The sequence below is a fragment of the Capra hircus genome, chromosome 6 (assembly GCF_001704415.2).
Source record: "Capra hircus breed San Clemente chromosome 6, ASM170441v1, whole genome shotgun sequence".
Classification (NCBI taxonomy): domain Eukaryota; kingdom Metazoa; phylum Chordata; class Mammalia; order Artiodactyla; family Bovidae; genus Capra; species Capra hircus.
The window spans coordinates 60,247,906-60,268,902 of record NC_030813.1 but is presented as its reverse complement, the minus strand read 5'-3'; the positions used below and the strand labels follow the sequence as shown (position 1 = coordinate 60,268,902).

General features: G+C 37.4%; 1 protein-coding gene across 1 annotated transcript in view; it reads right to left on the bottom strand.

Moving 5' to 3' along the window:
- NSUN7 (NOP2/Sun RNA methyltransferase family member 7) overlaps nucleotides 1-20,997 on the bottom strand; it is a 48,407-nt gene that overhangs the window by 15,843 nt on the left and 11,567 nt on the right. Inside the window, exons 3-7 of the mRNA XM_013964602.2 lie at nucleotides 18,479-18,537; nucleotides 17,971-18,101; nucleotides 10,618-10,770; nucleotides 10,094-10,277; nucleotides 7,778-7,988 (exon numbers count right to left, since the gene is read on the bottom strand). Coding sequence (XP_013820056.1) covers nucleotides 7,778-7,988; nucleotides 10,094-10,277; nucleotides 10,618-10,770; nucleotides 17,971-18,101; nucleotides 18,479-18,537 — 738 coding nt within the window. The remainder of the gene's footprint in view (nucleotides 1-7,777; nucleotides 7,989-10,093; nucleotides 10,278-10,617; nucleotides 10,771-17,970; nucleotides 18,102-18,478; nucleotides 18,538-20,997) is intronic.

The following is a 20,997-nucleotide window of genomic DNA, read 5'->3' as shown; positions in this document are numbered from 1 at the left end:
CCTTGGGAGATGGAGGGCACAAAACTAATTCACAAGTGATGTCATATTCATTCATTAAATTGCCTTTATGGTATGAGCAAAGGTGCTGCAAAATAGTCATATTCTAATTCCATCTTCTTTTTTTATCAGTTGGAATGCTTCTAAAATGAGACATTTTCATTCCTCTACTTCTTGGTTACCCAGTGGTTCCTATTCTATTTAACTAGGTAAAAATTCATACAGGTAATAAAACCAGAAGTGAAATGCTGGATCATAAGGCATGTATATTTTCAATTTTAGTGATCAATGCTAGTTTTCCAAAGTCATTGTACAAATTTATAATCCAACTTGCAGTGCTTGAGCATTCCTAATGTTCCATACCTTGCCAGCACATGGTATGACCATCTTTGAAGAATGAAAGTTTTCATTTAGATGAAATTCGATTTACCTTTTCTTTTGTTGTGCTTTTGGTGTTTAAACAACCACTGCCAAATTCAAGGTCTGAAAGTTTTACCCTTGTGTTTTCTTCTAAAAAATTTGATAGTTTATATCTCTTATAAATAGGTTTTCTACCCAATTTATGTGTATGATACGAAGTAGGGGTCCAACTTTATTCTTTCACATGTGGGTATCCAGTTATACCAGCACCGTTTGTTGAAAAGACTATTCTTTCTTTGTTGAATGGTTTTGGTACACTTGTTGAAAATCAGTTGACCATAAATGTAATTAGGGGGTTATGTTTGGATTCTCAATTCTATTCCATTGGTCTATGTTTATCTTTGCATGAAATATTCCCTTGGTATCTCTACTTTTCATGAAGAGATCTCTAGTCTTTCCCATTCTGTTGTTTTCCTCTATTTCTTTGCATTGATAAAGGACAGAAATGGTATGGACCTAACAGAAGCAGAAGATATTAAGAAGAGGTGGCAAGAATACACAGAAGAACTGTACAAAAAAGATCATCATGACCAAGATAATCACGATGGTGTGATCACTCACCTAGAGACAGACATCCTGTATTGTGAAGTCAAGCGGGCCTTAGAAAGCATCACTATGAACAAAGCTAGTGGAGGTGACAGAATTCCAGCTGAGCGATTTCAAATCCTGAAAGATGATGCTGTGAAAGTGCTGCACTCAATATGCCAGCAAATCTGGAAAACTCAGCAGTGGCCATAGGACTGGAAAAGGTCAGTTTAATTCCAATACCAAAGAAAGGCAATGCCAAAGAATCCTCAAACTACTGCACAATTGCACTCATCTCACACGCTAGTAAAGTAATGTTCAAAATTCTCCAAGCCAGGCTTCAGCAATACGTGAACCGTGAACTTCCTGATGTTCAAGCTGGTTTTAGAAAAGGCAGAGGAACCAGAGATCAAATTGCCAACATCCTCTGGATCATGGAAAAAGCAAGAGAGTTCCAGAAAAACATCTCTTTCTGCTTTATTGACTATGCCAAAGCCTTTGACTGTGTGGATCACAATAAACTGTGGAAAATTCTGAAAGAGATGGGAATACCAGACCACCTAACCTGCCTCTTGAGAAACCTATATGCAGGTCAGGAAGCAACAGTTGAACGGGACATGGAACAACAGACTGGTTCCAAACAAGAAAAGGAGTATGTCAAGGCTGTATACTGTCACCCTGCTTATTTAACTTATATGCAGAGTACATCATGAGAAACGCTGGGCTGGAAGAAGCAAAAGCTGGAATCAAGATTGCCGGGAGAAATATCAGTAACCTCAGATATGTAGATGACACCATCCTTATGGCAGAAAGTGAAGAGGAACTAAAAAGCCTCTTGATGAAAGTGAAAGAGGAGAGTGAAAAAGTTGCCTTAAAGCTCAACATTCAGAAAACGAAGATCATGTCATCTGGTCCCATCACTTCATGGCAAATAGATGGGGAAACAGTGTAAACAGTGTCAGACTATTTTTTGGGGCTCCAAACTCACTGCAGATGATGACTGCAGTCATGAAATTAAAAGATGCTTACTCTTTGAAAGGAAAATTATGACCAACCTAGATAGCATTTTCAAAAGCAAAGACATTACTTTGCCAACAAAGGTCCATCTAGTCAAGGCTATGGTTTTTCCAGTGGTCATGTATGGATGTGAGAGTTGGACTGGGAAGAAAGCTGAGCCCTGAAGAACTGATGCTTTTGAACTGTGGTGTTGGAGAAGACTCTTGAGAGTCCCTTGGACTGCAAGGAGATCCAACCAGTCCATTCTGAAGGAGATTAGTCCTGGGTGTTCTTTGGAAGGACTGATGCTGAAGCTGAAACTCCGATACTTTGGCCACCTCATGTGAAGAGCTGACTCACTGGAAAAGACTCTGATGCTGGGAGGGATTGGGGACAGGAGAAGAAGGGGACGACCGAGGATGAGATGGCTGGATGGCATCACTGACTCGATGGACGTGAGTCTGAGTGAACTCCGGGAGTTGGTGATGGACAGGGAGGCCTGGCGTGCTGCAGTTCCTGGGGTCGCAGAGAGCTGGACATGACTGAGCGACTGAACTGAACTGATGTTTATCTTTATGGCAGTACCACATTGTCTTGATTACTAAAACTGGGTAGTCAGTTTTAAAATCAAGGAGTATGAGTCCTACAACTTTGTTCTTTTTCAAAGCTATTCCATATCCCTTTGATTTCCATGTGAATTTTAAGACAGAATGTCAATTTCTGAAAAACACCACCTAGGGTTTTTTAATAGGGATTACATTAACTTTGCATTTTTTTCATGGATTCCTTAGAATTTTCTATATACAGAGCATTTTATATGCTGATTCTAGATAACATGGCTTTATATATTTTGAGACTGTATTAGTCTTCTTTAGTACTGTATATTTACCTGATGAATTAAACATGTTCTAACTGTATTTCTAGTAATTTTTCTTGGTTTAGCATTGCTTTCCTGTATCTCTTTTTGTTAGTATGTTTACTGGACATCTTTTTCTGTCCAATTTTTTTTAACATTTATTTATTTATTTGACTACAACAGGTCTTCGTTGTGTATGCAGGTCCTTTAGTTGTGGCATGCAACTTCTTGGTTGCAGCATGTGGAATCTAGTTCCCTGACCAGGGATCGAAATCCAGCCTCCTGCATTGAGCGCATGGAGTCTTAGCCACTGGACCACCAGGAAAGTCCCCTGTCCAATTTTTAATACCCTTTTATGTTAGGGGTATCTCTTAAAAAGAGTATTTTAGTTGATCTTTAAAACCATATGATTATCTCAATAGATGCTGAGAAAGCCTTTGACAAAAGTCAACATCCATTTATGATAAAAACCCTCCAGAAAGCAGGAATAGAAGGAATGTACCTCAACATAATAAAAGCTATAAATGACAAACCCACAGCAAACATTATCCTCAACGGTGAAAAATTGAAAGCATTACCCCTAAAGTCAGGAACAAGACAAGGGTGCCCACTCTCACCATTACCATTCAACATTGTTTTGGAAGTTTTGGCCACAGCAATCAGAGCAGAAAAAAATAAAAGGAATCCAAATTGGAAAAGAAGAAGTAAAACTCTCACTGTTTGCAGATGACATGATCCTCTAAAACTTTAGAGTCTTTTAAGTCTTTAGAAAACCCTAAAGACTCCACCAGAAAATTACTAGAGCTTATCAATGAATATAGTAAAGTTACAGAATATAAAATCAATACACAGAAATCCCTTGCATTCCTATACACTAACAATGTGAAAACAGAAAGAGACATTAAAGAAACAATTCCATTCACCATTGCAATGAAAATAATAAAATACTTAGGAATATATCTACCTAAAGAAACAGAAGACCTATATATAGAAAACTATAAAACACTGGTAAAAGAAATCAAAGAGGACACAAATAGATGGAGAAATATATCATGTTCATGGATTGGAAGAATCAATATAGTGAAAATGAGTATACTATCCAAAGCAATCTACAGATTCAATGCAATCCCTATCAAGCTACCAACGGCATTTTTCAGAGCTAGAACAAATAATTTCACAATTTGTATGGAAATACAAAAAACCTCAAATAGCCAAAGCAATCTTGAGAAAAAAGAATGGAACTGGAGGAATCAACCTGCCTGACTTCAGGCTCTACTACAAAGCCACAGTCATCAAGACAGTATGGTACTGGCACAAAGACAGAAATATAGATCAATGGAACAAAATAGAAAGCCCAGAGATAAATCCACACACATATGGACACCTTATCTTTGACAAAGGAGGCAAGAATATACAATGGAGAAAAGACAATCTCTTTAACAAGTGGTGCTGGGAAAACTGGTCAACCACTTGTAAAAGAATGAAACTAGAACACTTTCTAACACCATACACAAAAATAAACTCAAAATGGATTAAAGATCTAAACGTAAGACCAGAAACTATAAAACTCCTAGAGGAGAACATAGGCAAAACACTCTCCGACATAAATCACAGCAGGATTCTCTATGACCCACCTCCCAGAATATTGGAAATAAAAGCAAAAATAAACAAATGCGACCTAATTAAACTTAAAAGTTTCTGCACAACAAAGGAAACTATAAGCAAGGTGAAAAGACAGCCTTCAGAATGGGAGAAAATAATAGCAAATGAAGCAACTGACAAAGAATTAATCTCAAAAATATACAAGCAACTCCTGCTCAATTCCAGAAAAATAAATGACCCAATCAAAAAAATGGGTCAAAGAACTAAACAGACATTTCTCCAAAGAAGACATAGAGATGGCTAACAAACACATGAAAAGATGCTCAACATCACTCATTATCAGAGAAATGCAAATCAAAACCACAATGAGGTACTATTTCACGCCAGTCAGAATGGCTGCTATCCAAAAGTCTACAAGCAATATATGCTGGAGAGGGTGTGGAGAAAAGGGAACCCTCTTACACTGTCGGTGGGAATGCAACCTAGTACAGCCACTATGGAGAACAGTGTGGAGATTCCTTAAAAAACTGGAAACAGAACTGCCATATGACCCAGCAATCCCACTGCTGTGCATACACACCAAGGAAACCAGAATTGAAAGAGACACATGTACCCCAATGTTCATCACAGCACTGTTTATAATAGCCAGGACATGGAAGCAACCTAGATGTCCATCAGCAGATGAATGGATAAAAAAGCTATGGTACATATACATAATGGAGTATTACTCAGCCATTAAAAAGAATACATTTGAATCAGTTCTAATGAGGTGGATGAAACTGGAGCCGATTATACAGAGTGAAGTAAACCAGAACGATATACTGTATACCAATACAATAAAATAACACATATATATGGAATTTAGAAAGATGGTAACAATAATCCTATATGCGAGACAGCAAAAGAGACACAGATGTACAGAACAGTCTTTTGGACTCTGTGGGAGAGGGCGAGGGTGGGATGATTTGGGAGAATGGCATTGAAACATGTATATTATCATATGTGAAATGAATCGCCAGTCCAGGTTTGATGCAGGATACAGGGTGCTTGGGGCTGGTGCACTGGGATGACCCAGAGGGATGGGATGGGGAGGGAGGTGGGAGGGTGTTTCAGGATGGGGAACACATGTACACCCATGGCAGATTCATGTCAATGTATGGCAAAACCAATCCAATGTTGTAAAGTAATTAGCCTCCAATTAAAATAAATAAATTTATATTTTAAAAAATAAATAAAAATCCAGTATTGATGCTGTCTTGTAATTTAAGTATGTCATGCATATTTAATATGTTTAATTGATTTATATATTCATATTTTAAGTTTAATTTACATACTTGTTTTCTATTTATTTTGCCCTGCATATGTTAATATGGTGTTTCCAATTCCATATTCCACATCTCTTCCTTAGCTTTTTAGTTTTACATTCTTTATTTATTGATTGCCTCTAATATTATAACACATTCATTGTTTTAGTCACTAAGTTGTGTCTGACTCTTTTGCAACCCAATGATATAAAACCTTTATCATATCTTAGACAAAGCAAGGATGAGAAAACACATTAATTCATTTCCTTCTCTAAATTATATACCATTAATTACATGACATATATTTTTAGCTCCACAAGACATTAGTTTACAATCCCTCAAGATATTAGACTACAACTATTTAGATTTACCTATGTACTAACCTTTTCCATTGCTCCTTTCTTCTAGCACCTATAACTTTCTGTATGAGATAATATTCCTTCTACTCAAAAAATAATCTGTAGTATTTCATTTATTGTATCTGCTGGTGACAAACTCAGGTTTTCTTTTCTGAGAATATATTTTATGTCAAAGGAAATTTCTGCTAAGTATATAAACCTAACCTGGCAGTTTCTTTCTGCACTGAAGATACTGTCTCTGGCCTCAGTTGTTTCTGTTGAAGTAGCTCATTTTTATTTTTATTCCTATTTCATTAAAGGTAATATGTATTCTCTCTCACTGCTTTGAACATTGTTCTCTATCTTTGGTTTTCAGCAGCTATGCTATGATATGATGTGCCTACCATGTTTTTTTACATATTTATTTTTGTCGGAGTTCATAGGGCTTCTTGAATCTGTGACTTTCATCAATTTTTAAACCACTCCCCCACCTGAATTTCACATATTGATTCTTCTCAACTCCTTTTCTCCTCTTTCTGAGTTTCGACTCACAACATACATGAGATCACTGGATTACTGAGTGTCATGTGTATTTTATGATCTCTTCCATATTATTCATCCTTTTCTCTTCTGATGTTTCAGTCTGGATAGTTTCTTCTGACTCATCAGTTCACTGATTACTTCTTTTAGTTCTAATTTACTGTTAAAATCTGTTTCTTAATTTCACATATTGTATTTTCAGTTCTAGATTTTTCTTCTAGCTTTTTAAAAGTTCTAAAAGTTTTTAAAAGTTCTGGCTTTTTGAAAGTTTTTAGTTCTTTGCTGAAATTCTACAACTTATCATTTAGTCTTTTCAGCATATTAGTCATAAAGTCCACATCTGGTATCTGCAGTACCTGGACCTTCGTGGGTTTTCTTCTATTGCAGTATTTTTCTTTTTATTTCACCCACATCTTTTTTCTATCTTTTTTTTTTTTTTTTTGAGTTCCAGACTCTGTATTTGAAAAAATTTAGGAGACAATATGAGATTCAGGATATTGTTACTTTCTTCCAAAGAGAATTTACTTTTGCCTCTGGTATGCAGTGAAGCTTGGGCACTGGCAATCTTACATCACCTTAATTCAATTGGGAACTGAGATGACTGGAATTTGGGCTTTACTTCATCAAAGGACTGATCACTACCCAGAGTGTACTTCTGTGCTCCAATGAAATCCTGGGAATTTACAGTCTACCTCTCCATGTTAAGCCCTGAATCCTACTTATTGTCTCTCTGACCTTGTGAATCTGTCAAAAGATTAGTTTTCCAGCTCCAATGAACCTATAATAAAATGTTATCTTTTGTCACGGCTTGATCCAATGGAAACATTTTTTAAAAATAAGAAGCCCAAGGACTTAGAATCTGGTCCTAGATATTAGCTTTGTCCCTTAACTGCTCCTGTGATTGTGTTCTTATGTATTAAGAGATGACAATTTCTACCACTTACTTTAATTATTGTTTGAACCTCAAATTATGTAGTAGCTGAACGTTAAGCAATATACCAAAGTGCTAATATATTCATTAATTTAAACTGCAGTTGTTTAACCAATATTAAGCAACAGTAGTCTGATATAATATAGTGGGGATTTTAGGAATATATTTCATATACAGAGTTTTGCATTTAAAAAAATAAATTCAAATATTTTTAACATTTCTAAGTCTTATAGAACGTAACACCAAGCAAATAAATATTTGTACATACTTTTACATCCCATTTTTGTGAAAAGGTTCTTCAGGTCAGGATCCTTAGCTTGTGATTGTACTCCACACACAAATATTTTTGAGGTATTATTATTTGTTAAGACTGACATATGGGCAACTGTGTACCAAGAACCTGTATTGACCATTAAGATATCATCATCCATATTTAATAAAGCCTTTACAGAATGGACAGCGAGACTTCGAGATTTGTCCTACAAGATAAGAGTATGATTAGAATTTCAAAGGGTTTAGGTAAAACAAGGTATTGGCAGAAATCTTGACGTTACCTAACCCATTCTGAGTTTAAAACACCTTAAATATATGTTTAAATATAAAGTTAGTAGTTTATATTTATAAACTTTATAAATTTATATGTATATATGTTTATATTTATAAAGTTAACAAACAAAATTGGTTTAGCTTAAATTATGACTTTTATCATTTAACTATTATATAGCGATGGAACAACAGACTGGTTCCAAATCAGAAGAGGAGCACGTCAAGGCTGTATATTGTCACATTGCTTATTTAACTTATATGCAGAGTACATCATGTGAAATGCCAGGCTGGATGAAGCTCAAGCTGGAATCAAGATTGCTGGGAGAAATATCAATAACCTCAGACATGCAGATGACACCACCCTTAAAGCGAAGAACTAAAGAGCCTCTTGAAAGTGAAAGAGGAGAATGAAAAAGTTGGCTTAAAACTCAATATTTGGAAAACTGAGATCATGGCATCTGGTCCCATCACTTCAAGGCAAATAGATGGGAAAACAATGGAAACTGACAGACTTTATTTCTGGGGGCTCCAAAATCACTGTAGATGGTGACTGCAGCCATGAAATTAAAAGACGCTTGCTCCTTGGAAGATAAGCTATGACCAACCTAGACAGCATATTAAAAAGCAGAGACATTACTTTACCAAAAAAGGTCCGTCTAGTCAAAGCTATGGTTTTTCCAGTAGTCATGTATGGATGTGAGAGTTGGACTACAAAGAAAGCTGAGCACTGAAGAATTGATGCTTTTGAACTGTGGTGTTGGAGAAGACTCTTGAGAGTCCCTTGGACTGCAAGGAGATCTAAAGAGTCCATCCTAAAGGAAATCAGTCCTGAATATTCATTGGAAGGACTGATGCTGAAGCTGAAACTCCAATACTTTGGCCACCTAATGTGAAGAACTGACTCACTGGAAAAAACTCTGATGCTGGGAAGGACTGAAGGCAGGAGAAGAAGGGGATGACTGAGGATGAGATGGTTGGATGGCATCACCGATGTAATGGACATGAGTTTGAGTAGGCTCCGGGAGCTGGTGATGGACAGGGAACCCTGGCGTGCTGCAGTCCATGAGGTCACAAAGAGTCAGACACAACTGAGCAACTGAACAGAACTGAACTGATAGTGATAAGGCAATGCCAAACTCCCCAAATGTGATTAATAGATTACTGGTGTCCTGCCTTAGTTCCCATTCTTAAACTTTCATGAAAATGTACTCATCTGCCACTGCCATTCTTTTTTCCCCATCACATTGTCATCTAACTGGCTGCTAGCTCACAGAGATTAAAAGTAATATGGTTGACAAGTTTAAAAATCGGGCTAAGCAGATGAGTTTATGCAACCGACCTCAGTGCTCAATAGGATGTCACCACAAGATAAAGCCAAGAGACACTACCCAAGAACGCAGGTACTGTAAAGGTATAAACCTTACAAGATCAAAGTGAGTCTGAAGCACGAATTGGAATCTAAGGACATAAAAATTAATTTAACTCAATTTCTTGAAACTTTTCTTTTTCACTCTATTGAAATACCATTATAACTCACATTCTCTTCCTGTATTGACAGCCATTATACATATCTTACAAATCAAAGCTGTAAGACTATAGTAAAGAGATAATAGGAACATATTACACATTGCATTTTCAAATGCAGGATGGCACTAGCATCTTCCCCAGAAACCAAAAAAGAAAAGGGAATCACCATGCCTTCTCTTGAATCCTCCCTTGGGAGAGAAAAATATAGCTTTTCGGCTATGAGCAATACAAGTTCCCCCATCTATGGTGTCTTGGAAGGAGAATATGTTCCTTACAATACGCCCACTTCACATGGGGCAAAGATGCCAAAGTACAACAGGAAAACTGATGTAGCAGTATTAATTTTATATTTCTATGTGGAAATTAGGCCTTATAAACCTCCTTGATAACCTATACAAAATATAATCAATTTCTTAGGTTTTATTTTTAAGTAGAGAAATTCTTTGGGTGAGCAGGATTATTGAGAGACTCACAGTATTAAGAACCACAGTGAAAGTAAAACTTTGTTTACCTGAAATATAAGTTTATAATCTTTAAAAAGATCTATATTTAGAAGATCACTTTTAAGATGAGATGGAAAAATTAAGACATCATAGCAATGTTGATCCACAGCAAAGACTTTATTATCAATATGCAATACAGATTTGACTTTATTATAGCCATTTTTCTTCAAAGTATAATAAACTTCTTCAGGGCTGTAAATACATAATATTAGGTTATAATTACAAATATAATACATAAAAATGTATTTAATATCAGCATCTTTTTCCTATAATAAATAAAATTATCATTGCATATACTGCATCCAATGGAACTTATAATTTAAGCCATCAGTAAGTCAAAAAAAATTAGAGACAAAAAAGTTAACACATTTATTAAATTACTTTTGGTAACCTGGTGATAAAATCCTGAACAAAACTATAATTCCCACTCACTCCCTCAGATGAGCCCCTCATCCATTAAAAAGGTAATACTTTTATCACATTATTTTGAAAGGCAAATGACTTGAGTAAAGAATTTGATTAGAACTCTTACCTGATTTTACAAGTATTTATCCAAGCATAAAGTGGCAAAGTAGAGGCCCTTAATTCTTGGTTCCTAACTGTTTCTGGAAGAATGTGGTAAATTGAAAGGGCATCATGTTTGATTCGACATCTTGCCAATGCTGCAGCCAATTTTGTCTTAAAACTAGAGACAGAAAATCCATTCTTGGTAACTACTGCATTGAAGACAAGACTATCAATTTTCCACTTGAAAAATTAACAATTAGATTTAGAATTATAATACTCTATAATTCTATTTCAAATTTTTGAAATCTAAAGTTAAAATTTGCCATATTTAAAAATGGGAATCCCCCCAAATTTTTAAAAATGGAAACCCAATAATTCTGCTTCTTTTTTTTTTCAGGTTTTGCTGTCTCTGTATAGTTGTATATCTTAATTGTTTATAACAACTGCTGGTTGAAAGACAAATTTTATGTAGTAAAGGTGAAGGGCTTAGAGCTTAGAGTCAGACAAATTTGAAGTTAAATTAAGGCTCAGTCACTTACTAGCTGTGTGACCTCAGGTACAATGCTGACTCTCACTAGCCTCAGTTTTCTCATCTGTAGAATGTGATCAGCTTACCTTGCTATTACTGTAGGGATTAGTATCATGGGGCTTCCCTGGTGGCTTAGCTGGTAAAGAATCTGCCTGCAATGTGGGAGACCTGGGTTCAAACCCTGGATTGGGACGATCCCCTGGAGAAGGGAAAGGCTACCCACTCCAGTATTCTGGCCTGGAAAATTCCAGGGACTGTATAGTCCATGGGGTCGCAAAGAGTTGGACACAACTAAGTGAATTTCACTTAGTACCATGGGTGTCACCAAGTACCATGCCTGGCAGGCACTCACTATGGATCAGTCTGTGTTATCAGAGATGGCAAGAGTGTAGTCTTGACAAGATTAAGGAGCTTTCATGAATTGGTATCAAGTCCTTCCCAGTTCTGATTATCTCATATCTTATAGTTACAAATAACAGGAAACAAAAACAAGAACTGGTTAGCATAAAATGAAAACCCAATAATTCTTTTTTAATCTTATGGCCTAAATCACTGGGAGGTATTGCGCACTGACTCTGTCTCCTTGACCACAGGTGATTGGCAGAAGGTGGGCACTTGACCCAAACCAGTCAAGTGAATTTTTGTGTGTAGTAACAGAGAGCCAAGTCAGTCTTTCTGGTTTTTGGTGCTGTACAATATAAAGCTCCTGAGTTGACAGCAGCCAGGTTTCCCATTCTACAAACAGAAAAAGATGTAAGAATGAAGCTAAAGCACACAAAGAGGCAGAGACAGAGTGGAAGAGAGTCCTGAGGGTACCTGAGTCACAGGGTTGTCGGGAAGCATTTAATAGGAGGCTTCCTGCGTGCTGTTTTGGATCTGTCATGAATCCTCTGTCGCTTATTAATTCCTGAATATTCAGGAATTAAGTGGAGTAGCAAACTACTCCTGGGGGCTTAGGAATGCATGCATCTTCTGTTAGTTTTTCCATATGGTGGTAAGTAACTATTTATGAACTTCTTCCTTTTTATGAACCATAAGGTAAAAGTGATTACTTACAACCCTCTCTCTTTCATATGGATGACTTCATGTTTCCTTGATAACTTGTAAGTTTTTATTTTATCTCTGCTGAAAATAGCTACCTTGTAAGACAGTATAAATACTCAGACAATGTTAAATAAAACACCTTTGCTCCATCAGAGCTTTGGTCCCCGTGTTTTTCTTTCTTTCTCTCTCTCTCTCAGGCTAATTCTCTGGAGCACAGAGACCCATCATGCTTATTCTCCTGACCAGGTTTCTAAGCCCCTCTCGACAAGGAGCACTGCCCCTTTGCCCCCCTCGAGAGGGCGCCAGGTGCCTTCGTGAGCGACACAAGCCCTGTGTCTAAGGACTTTATCGGTTTTCTGCATAAACCAAGGAATATCAGCCTCTTTCTCTCTCTCTTTTACTTTCTTATCATCGACTCCGGACCACCAGGTTCTGGTCCATTAAAGGACCTCAACACAGGATGTGGTTAGCAGAAGCAGAAGCACATCAACGTCCTTCCTGCAAGTCTCACTGTGCAATTCTTTGGTGAGATACTTTATAATAAAGTTTCTCTTTTGCCTAATCTTGGCAAAGAGAAGTTTGAGTTGGATTCCTGTCTGGTTGTCAAAAAGGAATCCTACCTAGTACACCATTTTCTCTTAGTTTATTTTTTTAAAAGAAATGGGTTTTGTTCCTTTTTAGCTTAAAATTGTCAGAAATTTTATATACAAAGAACAAATGATCTCAAGGGGTTTTTTTGTTTTGTTTTTTGTTTTTGGTGGTGGTGGGTTTTGTCTTTGTTTTTTTTGCTGTGCCACGTGGCTTGTGGGATTTTAGTTCCCCAACCAGGAACTGAACTCAGGCCTTCCACAGTAAAAGCACTGAGTCCTAACCACTAGACCACCAGGGAATTCTCAAAATATCTCAAGTTTTGAAGTGCCATTAGTAATGCCTAACACAAAAGAATTGTGGCTCTCTTTAGATATAAATTATATTCTTAATGCCAAAAGATAATCTTCAGTGAACTGCTTGAATTTCCCATAGGGAAAAAAAAAAAATCAGACATTATACTGAGAACTGTTTCACAATATTCACTAAGTAAGTAAAATGGGCTAAGAGTTTCTAAAGAAGGGGTGGAAAGAATATGAGAGATAAAACCCCATGAACAAGTGTTCAGAAGCATTTTGGCAAATGAGAAACTCTAAGCATTATGTGAGTAAGAAAACTGGGAATAGAAGAAAAGGAATATCTAAGCAAATGTGATTTATCCCCCAAATCCATGAAAGTTAAAAATGGTTTTAACATTCATGAATCATTCAAGGTAAATAACCTTACCACATTAATAAAATCAAGAAGAAAAATGATCATATCCAAACTCTGGTCTCTGTTTTCTTAATTTAGTAAGACTACAGTTTTCTCTAGAGATCATCCTTCCTGAACAGCAGTTGGAAAGTACCTATAAGCATAAAGCCAGGACTATTCTAGGGCTCACCTCATTTGTTTTCATTTTCTCAAGGATGAAATTTCTGTGCTGCTTTTTGTCTAATGTCCAAAATCTTTGCCTCATATATTTTGTCCATCTAGTCATTTATAAGGGCTTCCCAGGTAAGAACACGCCAGCCAATGCAGGAGATGGAAGAGATGTGGGTTCACCCCTGGGTCTGGAAGATCCTCTGGAGAAGGAAAAGGCAACCCACTCCAGTGTTCTTGCCTGGAGAAGGCCATGGACAGAGGAGCCTGACAGGCTACAGTCCATAGGGTCGCAAAGAGTTGGATACAACTGAAGCGACTTAGCACGCACAGTTATTTGTAGGAGGAATGAATAAGTTTGATCCAAGACACTCTGTCATGACTATATAACTACATTTTTAAAAGACCAGTTTATCTATGGAAGAGATTGTGAAAAAAGAGTTACAGGCAGGAAATAAAGAAGCTACTGCAGTAGTCCAAGGGACAGATTATAAATAGCTTGGGTTTGGATAGTAGGAGTGGAATGGAACCAAGTAGACACATTCAGCATATGGCTTCCAACTGGAGTTACAGAACTTGATGTAATAGGTATGGCAAGGGCACCGGGGAGGGCAGGAAAGAAGAATCAAGGGAAATATCTAAGAAGCTGGTGGTGCCTTGCCTGTAACAGGATAGTTTTGGGTGATTTGGGAGGAAGGGCTACTCAGTTTTTCCTCTCCTGTTGCTTCTCCAGTCTTTCACTGCCCATTTTCTAATTTCACCATGCATTTTCTAGTTTTGCCTCACCAAAGTCCAACAAATTATTTGGCAGAATCAGATTCTTGGGCTAGTATGAAGCATGCAGAGAAAGAAAGGAAGAAGCTGTGGTCTCCTTTTATTTAATCCAGTCACACTATTTCAAAGATAGCTGCATTTGTACAAGAAATGAATTCTTAAAGCCCTTGCATATATCAAAAAGATAGGGCTTCCCTGGTAGCTCAGCAGTAAAGAACCTGCCTGCCAATGCAGGAGACACAGGTTCATCCCTGATCTAGGAAGATCCCACATGCCACAGAACAACTAAACCCACATACCACAACTGTTAAGCCTGTGCTCTAGAGCTCAAGAACTGCAATTACTGAGCCCATGGGCCACAACTACTGAAGCCTGAGCACCCTAGAGCCTGTGTTTCACAACAAGAGAAGCCACCACGATAAGCCATCAAAATAAGAAGCCTGCGGACGGCAACTAAAGAGTAGCCCATGCAGCAACAAAGACCCAGCAGAGCCAAAAATAATAAACAAATGAATGATAATAGGTTCATCTTGGATTCTATCCCTAGAGCCATGAACAAACAAAGAAAAAGATACCAGTTGGTATACAGAGTGATAAAACACAAGGATCTCTGGTACAGACAACAACAAAGATCAAATACAATTTTTATAAGGAGAAAATGATTCTCATTCAGTTTCTTGTTAAATAACTGCTTCTTCTATCACCTCTTAAAATTAGTCTTCATCGTCTTGGTAGAAACATACTAAGGTATACTTCAAGCTTAAAATGATTCTACTGCCCTGGGGACAATACTGCCCAGCCCCAAGGCCCAGGTGGTCTATAGAGGTTGGCCTCCAACATTCTGAGTTCAAAATTCTACTCCATTAGCTATGGAGGACTGGCCCAAGGGAATGCACTTGACCCACGAGGAGCCAATCAACTTCCCTGGAAGAGGGTAGAATTTAGAACTGGGTGTAGAGATAATAAATTAATCTAAATGAAGAAACTAACATACAAGTGTAACAAGTAAGCTTAAGACCCGGGGTGCAGCAGTAAGGCTTTTTCCTTGTAGGCTAGAAACAGAGAAGGCAGATCAGGAGAGAAAAGGAGAATGAAGCAGATATTAAGAGAGAAGCAGAAATAAAAAGGTAAAGAGACAAAGAAAATCCTGACGTCTTTCCAGTTCCTGATTTCATCCTCTTCCTGAGTCTTCGAATTGCATGAGACATTCCAGGATCTATTTAAGAACATTTTCCATTTTTGCTCACGTTAACTGAAAATAGCTTCTATTACTTGAAAGCTCTGATTCTTGATTAAAACCTTCTAGGTTATCTTTATACATGTATTTTCTTAGCATTATCTTTCTAATTATACATGGATTTTCTCAGTGTTATCCCTATACCAGTATATTACACTACTATTCTCTTCAATTCAACCACTAAATACACACATTTCTCCTATAACATATTATGAATTGAGCATAGCATGAATTGGATATAAAATAACTTACTAATGTGGGAATAAGATCTGTATTTTATGAAGCCTGATTGGTTCAGGTAGTTTCTGTTGCACTGACAGGAATGTAACCAGATAACCTCCTCCAGCAGGAGGTAGCACAGTATGTATCACAAGGAAAGGTAAAAATCTAAGGAATCAGGAACCTTAGACAATAATATCTTCTGGCTCTTCTGGCCTCGTGAGCCATGGTCTTTGCTTGCCCTATTTCCTACCTGCCTTGCTAGCATTCTCAGCTAAGAATCTGCTGCTGCTGAAACCACAGTCTGGTCTTTCTTACTTAGTTAGAGCTCTGTGGCTTTCCTGGCTGCTTTAGCCTAACCGCAGTTCTCATTACGCGCACTAAGTTGAGATTTCCATGAAAACCTCCTTAGTCCTAAGACAAACGGAAACTGAAAGCAGTTCAGGAAAGCTGAAACGCAGAGCTTGTCCCAAAGCACACTGCCCCACCACTTTTTCTCCAGTGTATCTGCACCCATCCTGAGTACCCATCCTCAGAGGCAGGTTGCCTAGTACGGGTATGGGGGGGTGAAGTGGTTGCCCAGGAGTCTATGTAGTAAACAGGAGCAAGATCCTTGCATATCTAAGGTACATACATTCAATTGCTTTTGCTTTTCTCCATCCCCAAATTTCTCATGGCTACAACTGACCTATTACTATGTCATATCTGTCATCGTCTAGCATACTTTACCCAAGATTCACTATCTTAAGTGGAAGGAACAGTAGCATATAAATGGTTAAATCTTGAGCTCTGAAGTGAAAGTGTTAGTCACTCAGTCCTGTCTGACTCTTTGGGACCCTGTGGACTGTAGCCCACCAGGCTCCTCTGTCCTTGGAATTCTCCAGGCAAGAATACTGGAGTGGATTGCCATTCCCTTCTCCAGAGGATCTTCCCGACCCATGGATTGAACCTGGGTCTCCTGCACTGCAGGCAGATTCCTTACCATTTGAGCTACAGGGAAGTTCTCTAGAGAGCCTTCCTGAATTTGAATTCTGGCACTTCTCTTTCTAGCTCTATGGCATTAGACAGGTTCCTTTAACATGTCTGTGCTTCAGTTTTCCTCTGAGTAAAAATACAGGTTGGTAACAATATTCACTTGGAAGAATTGTTATGTAAAGAGCTTCTTGTAATAGTGATTGATACATATTAAGTGTTCTTCAATAAAGGTAAGTTATTACTATAACTCCATTCAGTGACTCTTTTGGTCTCAACCTTCAAAATGAAACTGAGTTTTCCATAACAATATAAAATGAGATATGATAACTGTTTCAGATTATTCACCAGGTAAACATCTTCCTACAGGATTGTTGTTGTTTGCTATGTTGTGCTTTCTATTAAGGCTTAAGAGCATGGGAGACTTCCCTGCTGGTCCAGTGAAGACACTGCATTTCCACAGTAGGGGGCATGGGTTCCATCCCTGGTTGGGGAACTAGGATCCTGCAGCCCTAACAATAGTAGCATTTAATGAATGACCATCTACTATCACGTACTACGTGTCTGGCTCCTAGCTCAGCATTTTACCTACATTACTTTAATTAGTTCTCCCAACCACCTTTTTAGGTAGGTGCTATTACTGTCCTCATGCTAGGCTTCTGCTGATATTTAGGGTAAAAGGAAAACAAATTTTAAATATGTTAGTTTTGCTCTTAACTACTGACATTAAGTTGTAAAAGCTGTAGATTCTTTTTTCAATTTGGCAAAGTGGTGGGTTCTTATCTAATTGGAATTTTCTTGTTTGATACATGTTAGTTTAAGAGCTGTAAACAAAGCCAAGTAAATAAATAATAGCTGTTTCAAATGAAGTATAAGTTATATATGTGCTAAAAATTGTCAGAAATTTTTCATGATTTTCCAAATACTTACAAATTGGATCTTACAATTCAAGCTTTCAAAACAACTTGAATTTAAGTAGACTATTTACTTTGTTCAAGATCTGTTTTTAAAGGAACTCAAGAAAACTTATGAACTTGTATATATTTTCTCTATAAAATTTTAACACTTATCCACACATTATACTGTATACTATTTCACCAGTGAAATACTAATAACGAATTCATGTAAAACATCCTTTTAACCTTTACAATTACCTGTTAAGAAGGTTCTCCACTTCTAGAACTTCTGCTATAGACTCTTCGTTACCAGAAAGGAGACGAGCTTGAAATTTTCTGTCTTGGAAATCATATAGCATCACAATGATAAGACTGTTCAAATGATCTGGCTACCAAGGGGAAACACAGAGAGGAATAGAATACAAAGAATATCTAACAGCAGTATTTCCCATTCCATTATTTTTCAAGAGAGCAGGAGTATGACTATTTTCACATCATCTGGTTAAACTGGGAGATAGAAAAGGACTGCAAACTAGAAAAAAATTCAGTAAAAAATAAATTTCAAAAAGGACAATTTCTGGCATGTTCACTGAAATGAAAGGGGTAGGATCTCTATTAGAACCTTGGAAGTAGGAAAGAGTTAAGGCTGTGTTTTGAAGAGGTCTTAGCATTAAACAAACTTGTTATTTAAATCCCAAGGCTTATTTTTAGTACTTTCTAAATAACACTCATGTGACAGCTAATTATATAAAAGTTATACACTTACTATTGTGGTACTTGGGAAGATATAGCTGTCTATTAATATAGTTTCCAAAATATCTTGATCTGCAAAACAAAGAAAATGTCTGTTATGAAAACACCAAAGCTGAAAATGAAAACTTTGGAATCAAAATACACTTTAGCCAATATTGCAAAATACTTTTACTTTCATATCCAAAATATACCTTAGTTCTTGATAAAAGACCCAAATTACAATGGCATAATGAAATATTTGTAATCTTTATGAATCCTAGACCCCTGTGACCCAGGCTCCACATGGTGGTGTTGTTGTCTATTGTTTACTTGCTAAGTTGTGTCCGACTCTTTGCAACCCCATAGACTGTAGCCCACCAGGCTCCTCGGTCCATGGGATTTCCCTGGGCAAGAATACTGGAGTGGGCTGGCATGCCCTCCTCCAGAGGATCTCCCAGATGAGGGATCGAACTCACATCTCCTGCGCTGGTAAGTAGATTCTTTACCACTGAGCCACCAGGAAAGCCCAGGCTCCACATGGAATCATAGTCAAAGGAGCATTATCTGAATAGCTGAGGTAGTAATAAAGGAATTTCAATCTTTAATTTATATCCTTGAAAAACATTAAAGAAGATCTAATTAATAATGTCTTATCCTTTTATGTACTGTTGAATTCAATTTGCTAACATTTTATTTAGGACTTTTGTTCTATGTGTATGTTCATGAAGGATATCGGTCTATAATTTTCTCTTCATAATATCTTTGTCAATGTTGGCCTTATAAAATCAGGGTTATGTTGGCCTTACAAAATTTGTGGGAAATACCCCCTCTTCTTCTAGTTTCTGGAATAATTTGAAGTAAATTGGTGTTATTTCTTATTTAAATATTTGATAAAACTCACTAGTGAAGACACTGATAAGATGTCACTCTAAGACCCAAATGACAAGGAGTTACCCGTGTAAAGATCCAGGATGAGACTGCATTCTGGTCACAGGCATAATTACAAAGGTATTAAGTAAAAACATATGGACATATTTTGAAACCTCCACAGGGCACATGAGTTATAATGACTTAACTATATATACACATCATATAACAAATGCTTTAATCAGTTAACAGAAAGCTTGGATAGCTTCAATTCATCAGCGTTTGTGGAACACCTCCTACATACACAGTACACATTGGATTTCAGTTTTTATCTAGGGGATGGGAAAACTAATAAGAAGTGACAAATTTGGGAGAACAGACTCCAATTTTCACAGGAAATCTTTCAGGTATCATTATCCACGTTTTAGTTACCAATTATGGCTGTATTGTACAAGGCAATATCCCCATTTCACTTATGAGGAAAATGAAGTTTATAGATTCACACTCTTAGTACTTGCAAACCAAATCCTATCTACTTCATAGTTTCTCAGCATGAGTCCCAATTTTTGTCATAGAAAATACAGTCATCATAAGAATGAAGGCCTGCTAACACAGGAGACCTGCATAGGCTGTAGAACTTCGAGCAGTGGAGTTACTGGACTCCTAAAAAATAGGAGAGGCAGAATGAAGGAAAAGAAGACAGAACATTTGATTTTGCCAACACTGCATTTTTTCCTTAGAGCTCTTTTCAATTGCGCAGAATGCACTGCCTTTATATATCTACAGTTTAAATAATATTCTCACACAGCAATATGAACATTAATTATGTATACTCTTTGTGTGGGCCATGCATGTGGGATCTTAGTTCCCTGACCAGGGGTCAAACAGATGCCCCCTGCATTGGAAGCACAGAATCTTAAACACTGGATCACCAGGTAAGTCTCTAATAATGTGTATTTTAGATAGTGCTTTCTTTGTGATACACATTGTTCTAAAATGCTTTCTATATATTAATTCATTTAACCCTCTCAAACAATCCTACGAATTAGGTACCATCATTATCCCCATTTTATAGATTAGGAAATGAGGCACAGGGTGGTTAAGTAATATGTTCAGGGTCACACAGCAAGCGGCAGATCAGGGAGTCAAACCCAGGCAGTGTGATACACAAATGCATTCTCACCACATTACGCTGCCTTTCCTGTACTTACTCTTACAACACACCACACTGGCTAAATAAAACACACTGCTAACGACGGAGTTATCAGGACTTTTTGAAGATTGCAAAATTTACCTATCCTAGTTCAGCACAATAGCTCCAATTATCCCTCATCTCCCACTAATTCAAAACTCTTCTCTTTAGTCTCTTGAAGGGAACTCAATCCTCATTCCTCATGTTTCCAATGTAGAAGGCCTTCCCTAGAGAAACACTCCTAGACTCTCTCCCTACCTACTCATCACTCTACATGAAAGGAAAATTGAGTTTATTTAGTTAGTGAAATTGGAAGAAAGGATGGGGCATATCTTACTCCTTACCCTTCCACTCTTTGTCTGCCAGTGTTTCTGCAGAAGGTGGGCGTGCATTCCAGACTGCTCTCTGCCTTGTGAGTTGGGTGGAGGGACCTGCATTTCTTCAGCTGTGTTTGGATTAGATGGAAAGTTCTAGTTCTACTTCTAAAGTATTTC